This window comes from Etheostoma cragini, chromosome 7 (assembly GCF_013103735.1).
Source record: "Etheostoma cragini isolate CJK2018 chromosome 7, CSU_Ecrag_1.0, whole genome shotgun sequence".
Taxonomy (NCBI): Eukaryota; Metazoa; Chordata; class Actinopteri; order Perciformes; family Percidae; genus Etheostoma; species Etheostoma cragini.
Window position 1 is genome coordinate 18,107,928 of NC_048413.1, and position 23,466 is coordinate 18,131,393.

General features: G+C 41.2%; 2 protein-coding genes across 6 annotated transcripts; one reads left to right on the forward strand and one right to left on the reverse strand.

The window, feature by feature from the left end:
- Positions 1 to 975: 975 nt before the first annotated feature.
- On the reverse strand, positions 976 to 17,886 carry ccdc30 (coiled-coil domain containing 30). Of its 5 annotated transcripts, none has more exons than XM_034876617.1 (28): positions 17,742 to 17,886; positions 16,743 to 16,976; positions 15,571 to 15,753; positions 15,244 to 15,364; positions 14,726 to 14,916; positions 14,294 to 14,374; positions 14,046 to 14,120; positions 13,400 to 13,556; positions 12,863 to 12,934; positions 11,979 to 12,094; positions 11,762 to 11,889; positions 11,463 to 11,655; positions 11,112 to 11,219; positions 10,527 to 10,655; positions 10,176 to 10,313; positions 9,332 to 9,510; positions 8,890 to 9,145; positions 8,433 to 8,555; positions 7,776 to 7,946; positions 6,444 to 6,653; positions 4,840 to 4,997; positions 4,520 to 4,685; positions 3,424 to 3,545; positions 3,170 to 3,311; positions 2,923 to 3,059; positions 1,948 to 2,065; positions 1,675 to 1,739; positions 976 to 1,428 (listed from the first exon to the last, which is right to left on the reverse strand). In XM_034876617.1, the coding sequence occupies exons 2-28, from the start codon at positions 16,761 to 16,763 to the stop codon at positions 1,233 to 1,235; spliced, it is 3,756 nt and encodes a 1,251-aa protein (XP_034732508.1). In that variant the 5' UTR covers positions 16,764 to 16,976; positions 17,742 to 17,886; the 3' UTR covers positions 976 to 1,232. The 5 variants fall into 5 exon arrangements, with proteins under 5 accessions (XP_034732508.1, XP_034732506.1, XP_034732509.1 ...); XM_034876615.1 differs by having other exon boundaries at positions 14,046 to 14,123; XM_034876618.1 differs by lacking the exon at positions 12,863 to 12,934 and having other exon boundaries at positions 14,046 to 14,123.
- A 2,485-nt stretch (positions 17,887 to 20,371) lies between these two features.
- Positions 20,372 to 23,458, forward strand: LOC117948236 (epithelial membrane protein 3-like). Its single transcript, XM_034877789.1, has 5 exons — positions 20,372 to 20,721; positions 21,691 to 21,778; positions 21,880 to 21,982; positions 22,088 to 22,228; positions 22,671 to 23,458. Exons 2-5 carry the CDS (start codon positions 21,701 to 21,703, stop codon positions 22,844 to 22,846), a joined length of 498 nt encoding a protein of 165 aa, XP_034733680.1. The 5' UTR covers positions 20,372 to 20,721; positions 21,691 to 21,700; the 3' UTR covers positions 22,847 to 23,458.
- Positions 23,459 to 23,466: the final 8 nt, after the last annotated feature.

Genomic DNA, 23,466 nt, shown 5'->3' on the forward strand with positions numbered 1-23,466 from the left:
GGCTCATTTCAGGCACATTCAAGACATAGACAATGGTTTCCACTGTGTACAATTCTACTATTGAAACAAATTAATAATAGTATTTCATGTGGATTTTTTTTTCTCCATGTCACACACACACACATCTCTTTGTACAAGAGTATTTTCTGATTGAGCGCCCCTGCAGGAAGCCATTGAGGTTGACCAATGTATATAATAAAATAAAAAAATAAAAAACAAAATTCAAATAAACAGCTTGATACCTAAAATAGCCCAAAAAGGCTCCTGGAATCATTCTTCTGGCTTTTTCCTCACATGTTGGCTTTTTTTTTTTTTTATATCTACAAGCAAAGCTGCACGTTGTAAATACTGGCGTAACTATAGCTGACAAGCAATAGGATTGACTGATCCTATTAGACTTTGTTTTCCACAGAATACAAAAGAGGCCGTAAATATTAGAGGATTTTGGGTCCACAGTATTAATGTAATATATAAAGTAGCATTTTGTAAACTTAGGCATTTTTTTATTGAAAAAACAGGATTAAATTTAACTAAAGGAAAATCACCATTGATATTGTTATAGACCACTGCTACATTTTATCAAAATGTAAACAATAAAACTTGTGAAAAAGTGCTTAGTTTAAACTAGTCTCACTCAAATCTTCCTCATCAAATGTCTTTTTGACATTCATAGTGCTAGTGTGAAGTAGTCTTATCTTTTACCTTTAAAACATGTTTTACATTACATACAAAAAATAAGATATAACATTTTTTACAGTAACCCAACACAAGGTTTCCAAGCACTGATGTGAGTGGCTTTGGTAGACCGATGAACACAACTGACCAACCTCCCAGGGATATACACACATTTGTGCATACAAAACCAGGTTGGGCCACATGTTAAGCTTCCAAATCAAATCTCCCATTACATGCTGATTCATTTAACAATTGTCAGCGGAAAAAAAAATTGATTGACACAGGCTATTTTTTTAAAACACAAATCCCCCAAATTGTCTCTCTGAATCTGGATCAAAAAACAGTTCTTGCAGGCCAACCAAGAATCTGCTTTGCAATACAAAATATATATTACCCTGAGGAGAACTGCAGTGGAAGCTCCCTTTTGTTTTATTGCCTTTTGACAAGGATTATTTATATTAAACATATTGTTTTCACTCCTTTATTAACTTAATTTATCTCCAGTGGAAGTGGCGGATGCTATAGTACTAAACAATACGTTACCCGCCAAAACCTACCTACTCTCCTACCTGCTCACTGTTATTAGAGCTCCCCTCTGTGCCTTTAGTGTCTGGAGGAACCAATGGGGAGGTGAGATTCAGGTAACCCTGCTCTGATGGTTGGTGTGTGGAGACAGACCCTTGAGTGCCCCCCATCTTTACACGGCAGATTGCGTCCAGAATGTCCAGTGGGTCACACAAACCTGACGTCAAACTGGTAAGACAGACGTAAGAGTGAGAAATGGCAGAACATGCGCAGACAAGCACCACCTATTTGTAAACCTATCAATGTGTGATATGACAAGAAAATTAAGTTGGGAATTTCTCTTTTCTTTGAGTAGCTTATCAAAGCTGTCTTCCCTTCAACAACTCAAATTAAGTTACACTACAAATTGCAAATATCACACACACACAATACATCCTTTTAACAAAATTATTTCTTCTCTCAAAACCACTTTACCTTAGCGTAGATGTATGTAGGAAGCCATCACAGTGACTTTCAGAGGGGAGCACTTTCTTGGCATTCTGTTAAGCATTTCAACCATTTATGATCAAAATACATCAATGTTTTTATTACAATAGAAGAAGCAATGAAAACTTGACCTAGAGTAAAAAACCTCAGCCTTAATGGGATCCTCCTTGCACCATCTCACATCACTCATGCTAAAACAAAGAAGCCTATAAATTGTGGGTGTCATGTTCCATTAAGGCATAAAGATTTGCAAGGTGTTACCTCCAGGCTGTAGAATGACTGGACGTTCCTCAGGGCACGCTCTAAGGAACTGACTTGGTTAGAGAGCTTCAGCGTTCGATCCTGAAGTTGTCTGTTTTCCGCTTCTAAGACATTGACCCTAGAACACAGATTAATGTTCACTCTCACTCCAAAAACAAATTAACCCAGTGTGTCTTTTCTGTCCTCACCAACATATTAGAGGATGGATACCCGACCCGAGCCCGACGGGACCCGACGGTACCCGAAGGGCCGGGCCGGGTTCGAACAGATTTTTAGAAAGGATGCTCGGGTTCGGGTCGGGCTCGGTCACATCAGCGCGATAAGGCATTGAACATTTTGAATTTAAAACAGCTTATTATGTAGGTAATGGCGCTTGTTGCCCCGTGTGCATTGATGCGCTCATCTGTTGACATTTCCGAATGCCTTCCTACACTTGCTTAATAAAAGCGGGCTTTCCACACAAACAAACGTACATGTGTCATTAGTATGAGAAACAAATGTGGTTTTAACTGTGTCGGGCTTGGGTCGGGCTCGGACATAAATATCCTAATGCCTGTCGGGCTCGGGTCGGGTTCGGTTACTGCTCTGTCCGACGCGGGCCGGGCTCGGACAGAAAAATCCGGCCCGATCCGCACTCTACAACATATGTAGGTTAATAACAGGTCTGGTTGACGATCAAAATTGTTACTTCGTGTTACAGTTCACAAGGCATCCAAACAAACTTTAGCAGATAAACTTAGAATGAAACCCATGAATCTCTGGTCTTCCCTTTCACAGTAGCGGTTTTCCTTGACAATATCTTTAGATTCTTGGTTGAGAAAGATCCCGATCACTGAGAGCACCAATGAAACACTTCAGTCAACATTCATTTAGTGATTTGATATCGTAATACTCGATTTCCACTTAAAACAGGTACTCAAACAGCAGCAGGTATGAGTGTACAAAGTAATGCATTAGTGTGATTTCTTAAGACACCTGTGTTGAATAGTGGAGGCGGTCCTCATGCCTTTGCTGCCCATTTCCTCTGCCTCACTTATCTTCCGCAACAGTTCCCTCTTCTCTTCCAAAAGCTTCTCATTTTCCTCCGTCACTGTGTGGATCCTCTCCTTTTCCTGAAAGTCACCACAAGAGAGATTGACAAAAACAGTTAACACTTTAGAAAATATCTTTCTGGCACAAAAATCTCTGGTTGGGTTATTTAGGAGTAAAGGTCATGTGTGACCTTGTGTGAGAGACTAGAGGCCAGCGCGAGGTCATTCTCCAATTTCTGGATGATGCGGTCCCTCTGTGCAGTCTCCTTGATAAAGACGTGCTTGGCCTGACGCAGCTTGATCTTGTGCTGACTCTGCTTTTCGTTGTACTTCCTAGTCGGTGGAGCAAAGGGGATTAACCTCAGACAATACACAGTCATTTGTTAGCCTTAGTTCTTTTTATTTTCAATATAAATATCTATACTAATGCGGGTGTGTGTCTCACCTGACGTGTGTGTCCATTTGGAGGAGAACTTGATGCAGCTCCACCTGCAGTCTGTCACACTCCTGCTGAGTGGCCATCAAGTCCTCCTGCAGTCTGTGGCTTGACTTCTGGCTGTCTTTTGCCTAAAGGACACATATAGCGCATACAATTTCATCTGAATTCAAAACACATTTTGAGGTATTGTTAAAAATATAGAAATATTAAATATGGCCAGCAGTTTCTTGTGATAACTGCCACATGTACACAGACTTTTTGAAAATGCCAGTTAAAAGTCAAGCAGCACTAAATATAAAACCCTATAACATATGACTACAGTAGTCAAAATGATTCTATCACCCTGCTCGTGGAAATTTACCGGGTTTCTACAGACCAAAATATTGAGATTGTTCAAGATTAGAAGTAGAGACAAAATGACGGGGCTCACTGACTGTACAAGCATGGTTTTGGACGAGTTGTCAGTCCAAGCAGACAAAAAATGCGTCAGCCTGTGACGATAAGTTGAATAGATTAAACTTTTGTAGAAACGCAATCCGACATCAAGCTGCAGTGGCCAATCGTGTAAGCGGCGATTAGACTTGTTGGCCCGTTTTGAGGCTGTAGAAAAACAAAACACAAGCCCTTAACTGCCCTGGAGTTTGTGTAACAGCTGCCTGTTTCCTGCAACAAGCTCCAGCAGAAATCCCAGTCTCTTTTCTTTTTCTATGTGAAACGAAGCTGCTGTTAAGTGCAGTTTAAAAAGTCAAGATGATAAAAATACTCCAATTGTGAAATATAAAGTCTACTTTTGCTACATTAGAGGGTTAAAGTACACAACAGTACATCACACCATTGGGCCATTTAAGTGACATTCCCACACCACGCACAACCCTGTGGCAAATCAAACCAAAAACTATGTGATTGCCTGAGAAATGCAAATTTGAATCGTATTTAACCGGAAGCAAATTAAAAAGCATGTACACACTAAGAACAACAACGGCTATAAACGTAATCCCATTTGATCAACATTGTGAAATGCGAGTGCAAAATGTGCTTCAGGTGTCCAAAACCCTGCAGTACCAATGCCATCTGATGAGATGCTGTACACAAGGTACCTTACCTCCTCCCGGGCCTTGCTAAGCTCAGCCTCTAGGATTGCCAGACGGGTGTCCAGCTGCTGGATACGGTGGCAGAGCTCAGAATTTGTCCTGGTCAGGGAGGACTCCTTCAGCCTCAGGGAGCGCATCTGCTGCTGCAGCTCCTCCTCACGCTGCTCTAGTAGCTTCCTAAGATAGAAATGGAGGAAAAGATGGTTGGTCAACAAAAGAAGTGTTATAAGAATTGCACCCTAAAATTTACAATGTTGGTCAAGGCACTACTACTCTGCTACTGGGACTGAGTCAAACTGGGCGGGGCCAGCAGCACCGCAGCTTGTGTGACCTGGTGATGTGCTCTTCCTGCTGCTGGGCTCGGAGGGCTGATAAGTTGTCAGACAGATCCCTGCTGTCTCTTTCTAGGCGGCTGCTCTCGCCAGCCCGGGCTTCCTCCACGCGTAACTGGTGCTGGGCAGTCTTTAGCTGCTGCTGCAGCTCCAACACCTGCCATCATAACAGAGCCACAGGCTTCACTCAGTGAGACAAACTGTTAACATGAACTCCCAACAAGTCCAAAGGATAGCAGGATTTGAAATAGTGTCAGAAATTGTTAAAGTTGGCAAGAAACATGTCCCAAGGTTTTTTCACAAGGGGCGACTGCTTTCTCTTCTGCAAGTTTACAGAGCTTAAAGTGAAAAAAAATCCTTATCCTTATTTGGAGGGGGGTGATGTTACTTTGGCCAGGTCATCATCAAAAAAGCAATTTTTTCCATGTTGACATTAGTTGCTTCATGTACATTTATTAAAAACAATTTGGGCTACAGATAGCTTTTACAGAGTGGGCATCGTTCCGCTACGAACGTGCACACATGTATTGTTTGTATCACAAACACGGCCTGTCAGCGAAGGCGGAGTGGTAGCCGTTGCTAGGGTAACCAACTCGTATGACAGAGTGCACGGACCGAAGCTAGCAAGCACTTTCTTACCGCTGCTGCCGTGTGAATATCTTCCTTCCCTCAATTTGAGGTACCAAGTGCTACACGGCAAACGGTTTTCCGTCTCCATTTTTTCCCTCTTGTCCTCTTAATCATACCCAGCGCCATTGGGTTTTAACTCCTTTCTCAACTAAAGCTGTATCTACATGCTCCAAGTTTGATCAACTTTGACTCGGAGACGGTCTCCGCGAGACCACACTGCACTCTCGCTTTTCGGCAAAGACACGCTCTACTTTGCATCTGATTGGCTAGAACTTGTTTCATTGGTAGGTGGAAGTTTGATGATTGGTTAAACCCAGCGCTTAAAAAAAACAAAATCGCATGCAAGTTCACAATTTTTTTTTTAATTTTACTTTTTCCCTCATGGCCGCATGCTGGAGATCCGGCACGCTGCCGCAACACATTAAGCCCTGCGTTCAGTATTAAGATATGGATTAAACTTGATTAAAGTTCAAAGGAAAACTAGGTCACAGAAATGTATTAGTATGAAATTATATGTATGAAGATATATTCAAATTGGCTATTTGCAATATCCCATCTTGTGCAGCGTAGCAATTTCTAAAAAAACTATATTCCCTTAAGAGCTCAGAAAGCAGGTTTCCTTGGGGATTTTACTGATAAGCAGAACCTTAACAACAGAGGATAAACTAAGGAGTAAAATTGCCTGGGGTCTTTGTCACAAAGCAAGTTTAACTTGTTTTATTTGCTGTGTAAACTGACTTCACTATGCCTGAAATTGGCAACCAGAGATGCCAGTATGACAAAAAATGGTTACCAAATAGCCCAGTTAATTCTGGGTTAACCAACCTAACTATGAGAGCATTCATGTAGGAATAGTCAAATGTGTTAAAGTCAATTACCAGCCAATGCAACATCTACAGAACAAGAGCAACAGATTTAAAACCAGATGAGATGAAAGTGCTGATCCCTGTGGAGAAATTGCTCCAGCACTGACCTTCTTGTCAGCAGCAATGAGCCTCGCCCTCTCAGCCTGCAGGTCCTCCTGCAGACTGGTGGTGGTGCTTCGGTTTGTGGAGTTGCGTGCCAATTCCAACTCCAGTTCCCTGATTTTCTGCTGCTGACGTTCACACTCAGTCACCTTAGTGTGAACGCTCTGCTCCACCTGGACCAGCTTGGTCTGGACCTGCTTCAGCTCTGCACAAAGCTGAAGGATGCATGTGCAACAACAGAGCATGAGCACAAAAGACAGATGCTTAACGCCAATGTAACAACTATTCTGATAATTACAGCTTTTGTAAGGCACCTTTCTTTACTGTAGAGGTGTTACATTTGCTCATGGTAATAAGCATTCGCAATGACGTGACTAAGAGATAGGGCTGCACAATTAATCAAATTTTAATCACAATCACGATTTTGGCTTCCCCGTGATCAAGCATCAGACAACAGCAGTGACCAGTGCTAGTGTCTGTTAGTTCACAGGACTGTAGGGCGCGAGTAATATTTTTCCTCTAGGTTTTCCTCTAGCTGTGCCTGTGTTGGATCTCTCTTCTACTCTCTCTCCTCTTACTCTCCGCGCAGCCCCGCCACACAGCAGCGCCGGTCCACACTTCTACATTTGTCCACAGTTTTAATTGTTATTAACACAGCTATATATTGTTAAGCATGAGAAGAAAACCTGTCTTTGTTATTATTGAATGCAACTAACTTCAGTTCGTAGAGTACGAGCGTGTGAGACGGAGCATGCTGGACCTTGGCGAGAGATGTGACCCATGGTCAGAACATCATAGTTCATCAAATTCCAGCACAGTGACAAAACGGACATTTTTTTAAACACACAACGTGTGTAACTCCACTGACCTGTCATTCGACCCGTGCTGGAACCACTCATAATGAGTCAGCCGTCACTCTGTGAGTAACATACGTCATTGCACTCCCCCCTCTCTCCCTAGCCCCCTTGCTCTTTTAATCAGTTATTGTTGAAAACAACTGAAGGAGCTTTCTCAGAGATGCATTAACAAATATATATAAATCCTACGCTATTTATTTCAGATTGCCAATTTCCATTTAACATACAAATTCAACATAAGAATGTAGCATAATATGGATGTGAAAGCAGTTATAAATAGCCTATGTGACAAAAAAATATGTTTTGGTTAAAATCAACAAATAATCGGCATAATCGTGATCACAATATTGATCAAAATAATCGGGATTATCATTTTCACCATAATTGTGCAGCCCTACTAAGAGAGTTTTTAGGATGATGATTAAGTGATAAATGTCAAGCAATCAAGAAATCTCAACTGTGCTCTAAGTGAATACCAACCTTAAGTTTTTCCTGGTCCAGCAGGGTGTTGTGTCTCTTCAAGTCCATGTTTTTCTCCTTCTCGTAGCGCAGCTCTCTCTCTGCTGAGGTGAACAGGCTCTGGGCCCTCTGCAGGTCCTGCTTCATCTGTTTAGCCTCCTCTGCCTTCTGGCATAGCACAGAGTCCTGGAACTGAAGAGGGAGAATGAGAGACAAGGTTGAGATGTTGTTACGCTGAAGGGGAATACAGATAGATACAGGTAAGCTAAGCTTTTTTGTTGCTGTTGTGAATCATTAAGCCAATCACTCGTGCCTTGATCATTTTAATTAATGAAGAATGATACACCACTGGGGTTTGGGAGACCTGAAACTTATGTGTTTATCATCAGCATTTAAAAAAAAAAGAAAAAAAAAAAAGGCAGATTGCCAGAAATGCTACAGGCCAAGCTTTAGAAATGCCTAAACTCATTGTGTATGGAAGCATAATGCAGCTGCTGCATATGCCAAAGTAAAGCAATGAAAAGAAAATTATGTAATAAACTGAAACTCAAAATTACTGAATACAAAAGAGGCCGTAAATATTAGAGGATTGTGTTGTTGTTGTTTTAATCGAACTCCAGAAATAGCGTGGTTATCTGGGCACGTTAGGGGTGTGTGGTGTGTTATGGTAGTACGTACCTTGATGCGTGCCTGGGCTTCGTTGACCTGAGCCTGTAGGGCCAGTTGGTGCTGAGAAGCCAGCTGACACTCCTCCTCCAGCTTCGTCTGCAGATGATTCAGCTCCTGGTTTACACATAAAAGCTACAAACACAACACACATATTAGATATGAATCATACATGATTTTGACAGAGGAAATTCTCTTTCTGCCCACCTTCCTGTACAAGCAGGTTAAAGATTAGGAACTGCTTTAGTCTTTGCGCTGGTGGGGACCTAGCGCCTTACTCAAGTACACAAAAGCTGGACAGCAGCACATTGAACCAGGGTTGTAATGTTCAAGAACATTCTTTCTACTCTACCCTGGTATACCAATTCCTTAACATCTTAATAACTCAACAGTCATAAAAGACGATTTTACATATGAACCTTATGGAGAGAAAAAAAGTACCCTACCAATGGACATGTAATTCAGTTACCTGATCCAAGCCCTCATCCTTGGTCCTGTCCACTGGACTAAGCCTAGATTCTGCATGAGCTGGCTTCTGGCTGCCAATGAGTGCTTCCTTTGTTGAGGAGAGCTGCTCTTGATGCCACTTGAGCTGCTCTTTGAGGCGCTGTATCTCAAGCTCCAGTCTCTCTCTTTCCCCCTCAGCTGTCAGCTTCTCTTGAAAACTGCAGCTCAGCTTGGCCTGGAGCTCAGCAGTCTGCAGCCGCTCAGAAACCATCTCCTCCCTGGAACATTTGCACATTCATGCAAAACATGTGAGCTCTGGTGTTCCAGTCCTATTTTGTGACTTGTCATGATAGCTGCAAGAATGCTATCACTTATCTCCCAACACTGATCTATTTAAAAGAAGAAAAATAAATGCTGCATGCATGAAACCCTTATTTTACTGTGAACTCTTGACTGATAACAACCTCAAAGTGTTATGTGCTGTCTGGAGGCTGCCAAGTTCAGCAGTTAGCCGGTCAGCCTGCTCTTGCAGTTGGTCAACTTGAAGCCTGTTTTCCCTCTTGACTTCCTGGGTCCGGTTACTGTCCTTGTAGTGTTCCAGCTCACTCTGGAGCCGGCTGTGGGCCCGTTCCATCTGAGCCACCTGTCAGGCAGAGAGGAAAAAACAGGACTACTCACTTTAGTAGCATAAATGTAAATGGGCACATGCTGTAAATTAAATGTTGACATTCAAGTGTTGTCAGGATTAATTTGAGTTCTTTTGCTGTACTCAATGATCCTTGTTTCTGTCGCAAGAATGTTATTTCCAGTTTCATGATGTTTTAAAGCAGGGGTCTTCAACATGTCTTAAGCCAAAGACCCCTTAACTGAGAGAAGGAGCAGGGACCCCCTACTGCATATACCGTATACAATGAAGTTGCACATTAAATTGGGCCTACAATAACTTGTAGGGCAGTCTAAAGCCTTTCAATACCTTTCTGGTCATAGAATACCAAGCTATTAAAATAATAATTTTTAACATGATTTAATAAATCATGTTTAATGTTAAACCTACATGTGACAGTGTGAATTTTTAGGATCAACTATATCTGTGTATGGATATCTTAGTGACTACCTTACCTGTAGGCCAGTATGTCAATCATCATTGTATTTGTTTCACAAATAGGCCGATTTATAGTCGATAAATGTGTACGATTCATGTTAAGACATTTTGATTGTTTAAAAATCAATCAAAAAATTAGAAGATCTCTGTTTTAAAGGATTGACAAGGTGTCAGTAACAGCAAGCAGACTTGTAAAATGAACAAACCTTTTCCTCCAGAACAGCTTTTTCCCCCTTGACTTGGGTGAGGCTCTTGATGAGAGTTTTTCCTTGTTGGCATTCTGTCTGAAGGCTGTTGACCTCAAGTCTCAGTTTCTTCAGCTCTCGCTCACCAATCTGTAAAGCCTTTGGTTAAGAGAATGAGGGAATTTGATACAGTTTGTGTGTGGCTTGTAATAGGTTTGTACATATTGTACTTTCAAAATAATACATCAATAACTCTTTAAGTCAGCAGTAACATCTATTGAACTGTACATTGAATTTTAATATATTTGTGTAGCTGTGGTGTTATTGCTTTCTATCAGACAAAGCATCGGATATGTCGTACATGGTTTTTACCTCCTTGCTCTTTTTAAGGGCGGCCTGGGCAGCACTGAGGTCTACCTCCAGCTGTTTCCTCCAGTCCTTCTCCTCAATCAGACGAGCCTCTAGCAGAGCCAACCTCTCCTGGCTGCTGTCCCTTAGGTGCTTCATACACGGTGACAGAGGAACACTGAGCATTCATAGGTTGCACTGTGTCATTAAATTTGAGGTATATACACAGTATACTCTTCTGATGTACAGGCTGATGGTCGAGGTAGTGTAAAATGAATTTCACTGGTCAGTAAAATGTATTTCCATTTTTTTGAATTTGGGTTTAAATTAGATCGTTTTGGGCCATCTTGGGATGCTTTTTACAGTTTGCTCTGCTTTTGTGCAGCAAAGGTGGATAGCTATACCTGTGTTGTCCAATGGATTGCCCTGTTGCTGCTAATAATACTAAAATCAATTAAAACGCATTTAATTTTACATTTTAAGGATTAGAGTTGCACCTCTTGTGTAGTTGAGGTCAACAATACCAAAGTGTTCTTGCTGTGTTAACACACTACTGTGAAAGGAGCACAGAGGAACATTAATAATATTCAAAAGTGAGCAATGTCTTACCAGCTGTAAGTAGGACTCTGACCTCTGACCGGCTTTGACCTCTTCTCCGTTCTTCAGCATTTTTTCTTGGACATCCTGCTTCTTTAGCTCTGCCTCCAGACCTTTGATCTGCATCGAACAGTTAAGATTAGTACTCAACCATCACAGAGATGAAGGTTTCCAAGACGTTCCCAGAAGGACTAGCATTAATGAATGACTGAGAAACTAGCTAGGAGGTCACAGAAGGCTTGTATCATGTGGACGCACCAACATTTTTGTTGTCATTACTTAGAATTCCTCATGGGGGTGACAGAAACTACGCGCTCTAGCTTTAAGAAAATGTTTTTTGAGCAAGTTAGTGCTACGCATTACCCTCCTGTGCAGTCCCTCCAGTTCACCCTCGTGGCGATGCCTCTCCCCCTTGCTTGCGTTCTGGGCCTCCCCTAGCAGTGCCTCCAGTTCCTCATTCCTCTCCTCCAGCTCTTCCTGTTCCTTGCGCAGCCTCTGGAGTTGCCGTTGCAACTCCCTCATCTGTACAAGCCTGTCTTCAATCACCACATGACACCTGACAGAAAGATGATGACAAATGTCAGAGTGAGCAGCTGGGAGTCTCAAAGACTGTCAACATTCTCTGATCACACTACTAACCAGAATGCAGTTCATATATTTACCGTTTGTGAATGTGATCATTTTCTTGGGTTGATGAGCCAGACAGATTGTTTTGTGGTTCCCTGCTAATGCTCTTGTCCTTTCGATCCTCGTTGGTTACAACATCTTGATCTGGATCATTTATTGCCAACTGGACAAACACAACATCATGCAATGCCTAGCTGCTGAAACTACACTATGAGTTATCATTTAAATACAAAAAATTGGTAAAATACCAACCTGAGCCAGGAGATTTTTCTTCTCAGACTCTAAAGTGCTGACTTTTTCCCTCAGATCTCTGGTTTCCACATCTAGTCTGTCATTTTGCTCTTTGGCTTGCTGCAACTTCTTCATATCTGTGAAATGACAAAACCATGATACATTATTACAAATAATACACATTGTGCACCATGGCTACTTAGGGAAGGTGGTCAATGGTGGATTTAAGAAACACAAAATGCTCAAAATGTGCTTATTCAGTCTTTAAAGCAAACCACATGAAGCATTTTACCTAACTTAAGGGATTTTCTGTTAGGACTGCATCTTTCTGGTTATGTGAGGTTGTTTACTTTCCGTGTTTTTTTTGTTTTGCCAACCATGAATGCATGTGGTTGCTCTAAGATTTGACTGATTCTCCTCAGAAAAGTCAAAGATTCAGCCAAACCCTTATCATTGTGGAGGAAAGGGGCATTAGGGGAAATGGAACAATAACATTGTACTTCAGCCTAATATAAATATAAAGGGAATATTAGAATGCCCCATTCAAATGTGAGAGCCAATGGAGAGGGAAATATAAATCTATTGTAAATCAACTTCCTAATCAGGTAGTGTCTCTAGCAGTAACTGATATCTACAGAAACTAAATTCAAAAGAATGTGAAGGATTGAAATAAATCTTAATATGAAAAAAGGTTGTTGAAGCATTTTATATTGTTTTTCCAAAGCACAAACAGAATCAGTAATATCCAAACAGTATCCAACCTTACTAAAAGTTTGCCCAACAACATTAACAATTCTTTAGCCAACCAGAATTTTTTAATAGTAAAATAAGATCTCCAAACAATGTGGCTGGTGTTAACGTCACACATTGCTGCAGTTTTAAGTTCACACCAAAGTCTGTCTCACCACAGTGTTTCAGTTTCTCCACTTCCTTCCTCAGGTTCTCTACTTCTTGAGCCGTTCCCTGAAGCTCAGATCCTGAGATCATAAGCACATTTTTAATTCTATAAAGCCCAAAATATGCTTTCTTCTCATTCACACCTTTTAAAATATTTCTTCTCATGTGCTGTTAATGACAGTTGGCTATAACACACCAGCTTCACATTAAAAAATTAACAGATTAGAAAATAAAGTTGTTATATTGCCAAATTTGTAGTCTGACAACAAGTAATATTGACGTTTCAGTTGTGGATATTAAAATATTTAAGGTCGGAGGTAACCAGCTGGTTAGACCAGACTGGGGCTGCATTATTAGGCCTTCGTTGTTACTCAATGCCATCATGTGTAGGTTTAATACTACCACTTTATTCTGTAACAATGTGAAAAACAATATACAAAACTGTGAGTTTAAGTATAAAGTCCTTAGAAACAAAGCATCAAAGTTTAAGATAGACTCAATTCTTTGAGGGGATACATGCTGTAACAAAGTTCTTTGCAACATACCACTTAGGTCTAGGTTGTTGTTTTTGGAAGCATCCAGCTCATCGGTGAGTCTGCGGATGTCCTGATGAGCCATTGCCAGCCTTCTAGATGCTTCTTCAAGGTCCCGCTCCAGCCGCTGCCGCTCACTTCGCTCCTGGGAAATCTGCTCACTGTGGGCCTGATGTAAAGAAATGAAGTGTGGATGGTAAGAGAGTGATGAGTGAAGCAGGAAAGAGGATTGAAGTAGACTGAAGATGCAAGTGGCCCAACGTGCTGTTGTAAGAGACATGCATTCAAAGGTGGAAATTCATCATCACCAAAGGCCGGGAAAGGAGCAAGGGCAATGAGTTACAATCTTGTTCCTCAACATTCTCCTGCATAGAGAGACCAGTGGGACAAAAAGTACACATGCTGTAACCTGTGACATGCCATTACTGTTCAACCCATTCCAAGTACTCATCAGTTGTTAGAGAATTACATTCACAAATGTGTTAATGAGACAAGCAATGTCGTCTGCATCGTTCTGATCATGCAGATAACAAGGCACACCGTCAGGGTGGAATGCATTTCAAAACGTTGTACCACTGTGAAACAAGCCGGCAATTCCTCTTTACACACCATCACGGTTAGTTACTTAGTTAATAAATGCTGTGAGGTGGAAACCTACAGGGGTAATATTGTGTTTGCTCTGACCAGACCTGCGCAGCCCAAACAGCTTCTTCCATGGACTCTGGGATGAACACTGCTGAGAGGAAAGACCCGTGTGTGCAAATTTGCAACAGAAACAACATAACTATCACATGGTATCCCTGTCTTTTAACTGGAAATATAAGCTTGTCTTTTTCTTGACAAACTTAATTCAATCTGAAGGTATACAGAACTGCAACTCAGCAAAGCACAATAACAGTCTCTTACCTTTGTCACATTATCTGCGTTTTTTTGCATATCCTCTGTCTGCTGCCTTAGCTCCTCCCCCATCGTGTAGCAAATACGCTCCTGTTCAAGAGTCAAAGAGAGAAAGAGACTTATTTAACCACACTTATATGGTTTCTGTATTTGCCTTGTATAGGTAACCATTACATTCCACTCAAACTGTAATGCCTTTGGACAGGATAATTTGAAAATTCAACATGACTGAAGACTGTACATGCATTGTTCCAGATAGCAGGAGGCTGTGCACTCTCGCAAGAAAACTTACATTTACAGTTGAAATTATGAAAATAAACTACACCACTGTACATGCTAAAGTAGCCCTTGAACAGTTTAAAAATGGACTTGGTTGTTTCTTTCCTATAAAGAACTGGCATTCTAAGGATCAGTCCTGATGTGCATAGGTCAGTCCTTCACCTTGTGTTGGACTTCCCTTAAGTTGCCAGTGAGGCTCTGACTTTCCAGACTCCTCTCAGCAGCCTCCAGCCTTTCCAGTAGTGTGGCCCTCTCCACCAGCAAGTAAGCCACCTGCTCACTGGGGCTGCTCAGGCCCATCTCCCCGAGGTCCTCCTGAGCCAACATCTCCGCCAGCTCCTTGTTCTGGCTCTCTAGAAGAAAGGGGAGTTCTCACTGGTAATTAGTTTGTCCGGTGGACTGTCAAATTACAATGAAGACAAGATAAAATAACAAAATAGTGCACAAGTATGTCTATATGGCAGCAGATTTAGCATAAACACAAGAAAGAAAAAAAATTAAGAATGTATGTGGTAATACTGTATATTCACAGACAATTTAAAAACATTCACAGCAAATGAAAACTGCAAGCACTATTGTGTTTGAAATAGCTGTATAAGCTAAGGGGCTCTTGTGAGAGGCTAGGCTACAACCCAAAAGGTAAAAATGCCAACATTGCACTAAATCTGGACTGAATTTACCTTGTTGTTGCCTGATATGGTGAAGCTCTTGTCGCAAGTGTTCATTGTCTCTCACATAGTCTGAGGTCAGTAACTCACGTTCTTCCAGTAGCCCACGAATATGTGCAACATAGTTCTCCACCTGACAGACAATAAGAAAAAAATCCAAAAATAATTTAGTTGCAACTAACATACCATTTTGAGCAATTGATTTTATTTTAGAAATGTATGCTAAGTATTTTTTCACACTATGTTTGACTGGAAGCTTAGGAGCCTTCCATCATGCACAAGCGGGACAACAAGACTTGAGTTGGTGAAATAAAACTCTGAAGATACCGAAATGTTTACCTCCTTCATCTCACTGGCCTGCTGGGTACGTAACATCTGCAGCTCCTGGGTGGATGCCTGAAGATTTGCCTCCCTGGCGAGCAGCTGCTGCCACAGGTGGCGTTGCCGCTCCTCCACACTGGCCCCTGGAGGCAAGCCATCCTCCTGAAGTCGCATAGAAATCTGGTCCAGCTCTGTCCGCACCTGAGAACCCAAAGGAAGACCTGAATGTTTAGTGAGGAGATATATTTAACCCTACTAAATTGTTGAAATGTTATATTAAACTGTAGCTTTTAAGATTTTACAAGGTTAAATACCTCTCGCTACTGTGGTGAACCATGTTGCATCTACAAATTAAACTTATTTATGAATGAGTAACCTTGGGTATACTGCTGCTCATTTCATTAAAGTGGCATTAAACTAAAAGCTGATACAATTCCAAAGCTATTTATAGTCACATTTCCTCCCTTATGTTGTTGTAGACTGCGATAGCTGCGATAGTCACTGTTGGATTATTTACTTTTGCCAAAAAGTGATACAGCACACTATCCTACAAACTACATAATTAAAAGTCTCAGGAACATCAGGGTTGTCAATCTCACTGAAAAGTGATCAGTTTGTGTGACACACACAGAGGGACAGAACATCAGAGTGCCATGCCAGCACTAAACACCTGTTGCTAAATTCAATGCTGTACCTTCTGGGGTTTGTAACTTGAGCAGACCCCCCACGCAGCATTTAAACTACTCCAGCAACTGCTCCAACAACATGCAACATATTGCTAGGTATCAGGTCTCACGTGCCTGTTGTACTTAAACATTACACCAACAGGTCTATGCTCTTGCTGTTGTGGAACAAATGGCTAAAAGACCTGCTATTAAGTATAACCACCATCCAAATGCCAAGGAATACTGGCTATGGGTGCAAGATATGTTTACTCCAACAGCCACTTTTAAATGTAAATCTTTAGTAATTTATGCCTGTTTAGCTGATGAGAAAGTAAGAATTGCTGGCAGACAATGTGGCCAGTTGACCCAAAAAAAAAAATTCTGTAAATAACAAAACAATGTAAAAATTAGTGTGGACTGAAATAGTCACACAAGTTCCATCAAATATTTCTGGTGTTGAACACTGGAACAATGCATCTCAACAGTAACTGGCACTATGTTATCAATAACACCTATGAATGTTACCTCTTCCTGATCCATGGTCATACATTAGGTTAGATGAAGCTGCATCTGTGAATGATGAACTTTTTCCTCAATAGTGAAAGAACTGATCCTAAACAACGATTAAGCCTACATAAAATCCCGTACAACACAACTCGGTTTGCAATGAAGTGGCAAAGATCAGCATTTCCTCAAACTTCATCACTCCCGTTGTTGTGATAATTTATCCAGTAGAATGTCTCTTGTCCTCGAGTCCCCCTGTAAAAGATGAGATACTTAGATTTAGAACAATGATGTCAAGTCATTTAAGGACCTGCAGTCACAAGTTTAGAGATTAAACTAGCTAACGTTACCTCAGTTTAGACAGGCACTCACTTTAACAGCTGAGTTACATTACATCACCTGAGGCTATGCAAAGCTGCAAGATGATTAGCTATGTTTGATCTGCTGCAGTGTAATCACGAGGAACTAAACATGCAACAAAAACTATCTGGCGGCAAGTCCCTGCAATGTCCACAGTCAGTGCCGCAAGTTTTATTCCCAGTAAGTAAAGATTGCCCCTCATGTCGGGTTAAAAAATGTGTTGCAGCTAACCATTTTTCCTAAAATGTCTGACGAGGAGGAGCAAACGAGTTTTTTTTTTAAATAGAACAACCACTTGCATTCCTTTTGCCCACGCAAGCTCACTGGTCAGAAAGATGTGGTTAACTAATAATCATAAATTTGTTAACCACGTTGTGCTATCTAAAATTAGTAAATAACCAACATTAATACATTGACACTACCCTTGGCGCTAGCTGGTTAGCAAAGTTAGTTCCAAAGTTACCGTAGCTAGTGTACTTTACATCTAGCTAACGCTAGCTCGCTAACGGTAGACGTAGCTTTATCAAGTGACCGCTTGGCAGCAACTGGCGAGCGCCGTAAGGGTTTCGTTGTGATAATGTAAGGCTCTCGCTAGCGTTTAAGCAACTTATTTGCAGTGGTGAAACTGGATATAGAGTCTGTTGTTAAAATTTTACTCACCTTTCAAAAGGTAAAGGCGACAAGAAAGCTAACTGCTAACTGTTGAGGACAGGCGTGGCGGAGTGAATTGGCTTCTACTAGCACCTAGGCAACGGTCCGTACCATTCAGAGGATGCAGGGGACAATCGATCAGAAAAATTGCAACCAACCAGCTGGTGCTGTTCGTTTTAGAAAGAAAATCTCATGCAATATTGTTGTTGTAAATGAAAGTTCTACAAGTTGGTACAAGTAGTAAACCTAACGATTTTACCCAATCGAGACAGGATAGGCCCGGGTCTTAGCCGAAAATAAAGTTTATGCTAATTAAACGATCTTCAAAATTGGTTTCGTCCCTGGTAACCAGGAGGATAATCTGTTTCTCTCTGTTTCTCTTTTTCGTTCACTGTCTATGGCTTCTTTAAATGTGTATGTATTTATATGCTAGATGTAATCTCTATCTTTATATCATTTTTTATTAATTGTTTTCAGTTATAGTAGCGCTGGAGTTCAGTTTAGTTATAGTGAATCATATATATTATTTTATTGTTAATGGTTTTAGACTTCTCTTTATTAATCCTTTTGGGATGACTCCCGCAAGGAAATGGAAATTTCCAGCATCAGTTTTAGCAAGAATACAGTATAGAAGACAGTATGAAGATAACAATAATAACAGTAATAAAAATAGTAAAAATAATAATAACAATTAGAACAATAAGAAAATTTAGCTATAAAAAGACATAAAAAGACATTAACCATGAATTATAAGTCAAAAGTGTCAATATTGAGTCAAGTGTTAGTCAAGTGTCCCAGGTATTTAAGTGAGTCCAGGTGTGTATGTATGTATGTATGTATGTATGTATGTATGTATGTGTATTGTCCACTCTGTCGTATTTTGTCCTCCCCCAAGTGAGGCGTTGTATAGTCTGATGGCATGAGGGACAAAGGAGCAGCCACTAAACAGGCTCCTTTGGGTGCTGAAGACTGTGTGCAGGGGGTGGCTGGCATTGTCACTGATGTCCAGCAGTTTGTCTAGTGTCCTCCTCTCTGCCACCCTCACCGGCAAGTCCAGCTTCATGCCGACCACAGAGCCGGCCGGCCTGATTAGTTTGTCCAGCCTGAAGGTCTCCTTCTTGGATATGCTGCCCCCTCCCCCCCCCCACAGACTGATAAAACATCCACAGCAGTTTGCTGCAGATGTTAAAAGACTGCATTCTGTTCAGGAAGTGCAGCCTGCTCTGTGTCTTCCTGTACAGGTGGCTGGTGTGTTTTGTCCAGTCCAGTTTGTTATCCAGCCACAGCCCGAGGTGTTTGTGTGATTGGACTGTCTTCACCTCAACTCCCTCTAGCAGGACTGGTCGCGGGCTTGGTCTGGACCTCCCAAAGTCAAAGACTAGCTCCTTTGTCTTAGAAGTGTTGAGTTGTAGGCAGTTAGTGTGACACCAGAGAGCAAAGTCCCCCACTAAACTCCGATACTCCTCCTCCCTGTCACCCATGATACACCCAACGATGGCTGTCTCATCGGTGTACTTCTGTATGTAACACAGCTCCAAGTTGTAACAGAAGTCCGTGGTGTACAGGGTGAAGAGAAGAGGGGCCAGCACTGTGCCCTGGGGGGCTCCAGTGCTGCTGACCACAGTGTCAGACAAGATGTCCTTCAGCCTGACGTACTGTGGTCTGTTAGTGAGGTAGTCTCTGATCTATTCTACCATATAAGGGTCCACTCCCATCCTGTTCAGTTTGTCATGAAGTATAGGGGGCCGGATGGTATTGAAGGCACTGGAGAAGTCCAAGAAGAGGATCCTCACTGTGCCGTTGCCCTTGTCCAGATGGACCCGGTGTAGCATGTGGAGGATGGCAACCTCCACACCAACATCTGGCTGGTACACACACTGCAGGCGGTCCTGGACGTGCTGTACCTGGGGTCTGAGGAGGCTGAGGAAGAGCCGCTCCAACGGCTTCATCTGGTGTGAAGTGAGCCACCGGTCGGAAGTCATTCAGCTCGCTGGGCCTGTTCTTCAATGCAGGATGTCTTCCAGAGGTTGGGCACTCTCCCAAGCTGCAGGCTAAGATTGAAGATCCGTTGTAGCGGTTGCACCAGTTCTGCAGCGCAGGTCTTCAGCGGTCTTGGACACACTTTATCCGGCCCGCTGATTTCCAGGGCCGGAGCTTACCCAGGTGTCTTCTGACCTTGTCTGTGGTGATGTGGGGCGGGGATTGATGTGATGATGATGGGGGCAACCAACTAGCTCTAGTATTTTCCTTGAGGGAGGTGAAATATCAGAGAATTTAGTCATGATTTACTCAATCACCTAATAATATTTCGAAATGATTTCTTTAATAAAAATCAGTGAAGGAATAGGCATTCATATAAACGTTTTTAATCCATGAACCCTTCCTACTTTTCTTTTTTAAACCAAGATTTATGTGTTTACATTTACTCGGCCATTAAAACTGTGTAGGCAAGGCTACTGGTGTTTTCCTACTTAATCATTTGTCATTTTGCGGTAGCCTCCACTGACCCTTTTTATGTGTCCCGCCCAAAAGTTTTCTTTGTGACCAGTAACCCTACACCCTGAATACTTATTATGCTCTTATGTAGAAATGTTAGTTATGTTGCAGCTGTATAATTATTTTTCATATCTGCACTAACAAGACTGGGATCGTGAATAGAAGAGATATTGTAGAATGTTCATCATGCCTCATAGGCTTACAGTTTACAGAGGAGGTCTTTTCATGTGGTTTTATGTAGCTTCACCACCAATGGGTGGGTCTCATTTAAGTCTTTTTTGGATGGTTCTTTTTTTACTGAGGGACTTCGAGGTAGAGCTAAAGGAAGCTCTGTTCTGCACAGAGGAAATGGGCGTTCTCCTTGGAAAGTCTGGGGGGGGGTGGTAAGACTGGAAAGAAGAGGACCACCAAGAGGGGCACAGTGTTGTAGAGTGGTGAAGCTGCTTCTAAGCTGCTTCAGAGATCTGCTTCAGAGGGACAGGCAATACTCGGGGTGAGTTGGTAGTTTTAGGGCTTTTTACATGATTTAAATAAATGTCTTGTTAAAATCATCGTTTAAGTTCATTTCAAAACAAATATGGGTAGCAAAAAAGGCCATCGAAAGACTCTTTTGTGTGTCATAGCGAGCTTATTTCAGCAACAATGTTACTCATCACATCTTTGTAGTATGTGAATTTTGTTCTTTGACCAAAATGTTTAGTTTCACAACCATTCGCTTGGCTTTTTAAATCCTTTTCACTGATTGTTAACCTTTCATTGACTTAAACGTGATGGATGAATTCTAGTGTAGTGACATAATTTGATCGTAATTGTGACTCCACCGCCCACCCAAATGGACCTCTCATACAGATGAAAATCTGTCTTTTTTTCTTTCCTCTAAGGCATGTCTCCTAATGGTGACGTTCAATTACTGTCACTACAGCTTTGATTGCCTCTTGAATGTTTGCATGTACAGTACAATGCCAAATAGCTTCGTGAAATCACAGGCTTTTTCTCAGACTTTAATTTCCTATAAGTTAACAAGTAGAGCAGCTTTAATGAAATCCAAATTACAGACTGTTTACCCCATGTAATTAAAAAAAAACCTTCAGAAGGGTAGAGAGGTTCATTCTTTAACTGTCTATGGGTTCATTGGGTAAATATTTTGGAACCGTTTAGATTTCAGTGGGCCTACACAGGTTCTCTGTAGGTTTACTGTATGAAAGTAACACATAGGCCAGTCAAAGAGAGGTTTTAGAAATAACTCATTGCACTCTGTTTATGTGGTCTTACGCAACACAGAGTATACTCTGTTCAGCTACTCAGAAGTTACATTTTATGTTTCGAGGCAAAACAGGAAAGGTGCTTTACACTGATTTTCACTGTGAAACCAGCAAACATGTTAAATTGGTCACAAAGGATTTCTTTTCTAACTGTGATATCAGTAAGCCTACAATTGAACGGTTTTGTTTGTTTTTGGCAGGGAGTTGAAAATGGCATACCTGCTTATGTTTGTGACCTTGCTGCATCTCATCACACTGGCAATGCTGTTCATTGCAACCATGGAGAAGGTAGTAGTCATATTAAGGACATGATGTTTGTTTGAACTGTCTGTATTATTTCATAACTGCAACACATCCACCTGTGTGTATCTTCTAATCTCTTTTTAAAGTCCTGGTGGGTGTGGGATGGCTTGGAGAACTCAGACCTATGGTACAACTGTAGGTTTGACAACTTGACAGGAACTTGGTTGTGTGCATCGTCCAAAGAAACTGGTATGCAACAACGCATGCAAAATATGTCCAACATTTCTATCCCAAAGGTAAAGTCTGCAAACCAAAGACTGGTTTTTAGATGTGGGATTGTTTTCTTTTTGTCAGACTGGCTTAAGGCAGTGCAGGTCCTGATGGTTCTCTCTGTGGTCTTCTCCTTCGTCTCCTTCTTGGTGTTCCTGGGTCAACTGTTTACCATGTCTAAGGGTGGACTCTTCTACTTCACTGGGCTGTGTCAAGTCTTTTCAGGTAACACTTGAGTAAAACAATGTCACGCTGACATGATGCGTCCATTTGAAAAGGGTGAAGCTTGCTCTCACAAATCCATGGTTAGCCAATATGTTGAGACAAGGCCCTCTATATTTTCAATTTAAGTTTAATTAAACATTGCTATAATAATAATCCTTGAGTACAGTGGCTGTACCTTTAGAGATTTTGTGTACCTTACACATATTAATGTTTCTGTGACACAGACTAAACTAAAAGCTAATACATTGTGATGTATTCATGTTGTTTTGCCCAACATGTACAGGTGGGCAGGGGGTGGTTGTTGCTATCACTCTATTGTATATGACATGAAGCAATAGGATTAAGAAATGAAGCAGGTTCCAAACATTGTAAAACACACATCTTGCTTCTAAAACAAACATCACAATATCTAATTTTTATTTTTGTTTTTTTGTTTTTTTAGGGCTGAATGCCTTCTCTGCAGCTCTCATCTACACATTACACAACAAGGCAATCCTTAAGGGCTCCAGAGAACTGACATCAGGACACTTTGGCTACTGCTTTATCCTGGCCTGGGTGTGTGTCCCATTGTTGCTGTGTAGCGGGATCATATATATCCACTTGCGTAAGAAAGAGTGACCAGAAAAGGAAAACAACATGGAAAAAGTGAAAGAATTTTTTGGGGGATTTTTTAATGCAGGAGTCACAGAGTTACAAATGCCTATATAATGTTTTTCGCTTAGGCCTAATGTGACATTGTTTTGAATTGTAGATATGTGTAGGCTACATTAGAAAATTCTCAGAAAATAATGGGCTTTCTCTTGAACTTGAATCCTCAAAATCAACCCAATATACAATGCTCACCTTCTTTTTAAGACAGACTTACTAGGTTGTAAGAGGTTTTTGTTGTCCTGTGTTGACCAAGGAAGCTAAATACCAAAGCAGTGTTATGTTGGTTGGCCTACTTCTTGTTTATTGTAGGTGTCATGAGCTATTTGAATAGCTTTTGATTTTCACAAGAGCAAACTGAAAATATGTATATTTTTGTACCTAAAGCTGATATCCAAGAATATATCCTATTTAGTGCTTTCAATAAATATCACAAACAAAAAAGGTGTGCAAATCTAATGTTACATTTATAGTGAGGACACCATCTGTTTTTGATTATATTAAATTGCACATTTGATACCAAATAAGTCTGTAATTAGCATTATTATACATTATTTAATCATATTAAACTAACTAACGTTACACAATGT

What these genes read in the sequence shown, in the direction of transcription:
- LOC117948236 (XM_034877789.1), top strand. Translation starts at nt 21,701, where the DNA reads ATGGCATACCTGCTTATGTTTGTGACCTTGCTGCATCTCATCACACTG. An exon ending in TCATTGCAACCATGGAGAAG is followed by an intron (nt 21,779 to 21,879) that starts GTAGTAGTCATA and finishes CTCTTTTTAAAG; the next exon opens with TCCTGGTGGGTGTGGGATGG. An exon ending in GCTGTGTCAAGTCTTTTCAG is followed by an intron (nt 22,229 to 22,670) that starts GTAACACTTGAG and finishes TTGTTTTTTTAG; the next exon opens with GGCTGAATGCCTTCTCTGCA.
- ccdc30 (XM_034876615.1), bottom strand. Translation starts at nt 16,763, where the DNA reads ATGACCATGGATCAGGAAGAG. An exon ending in AGGCCAGTGAGATGAAGGAG is followed by an intron (nt 15,365 to 15,570) that starts GTAAACATTTCG and finishes ATTGTCTGTCAG; the next exon opens with GTGGAGAACTATGTTGCACA. An exon ending in CCATATCAGGCAACAACAAG is followed by an intron (nt 14,917 to 15,243) that starts GTAAATTCAGTC and finishes CCTTTCTTCTAG; the next exon opens with AGAGCCAGAACAAGGAGCTG.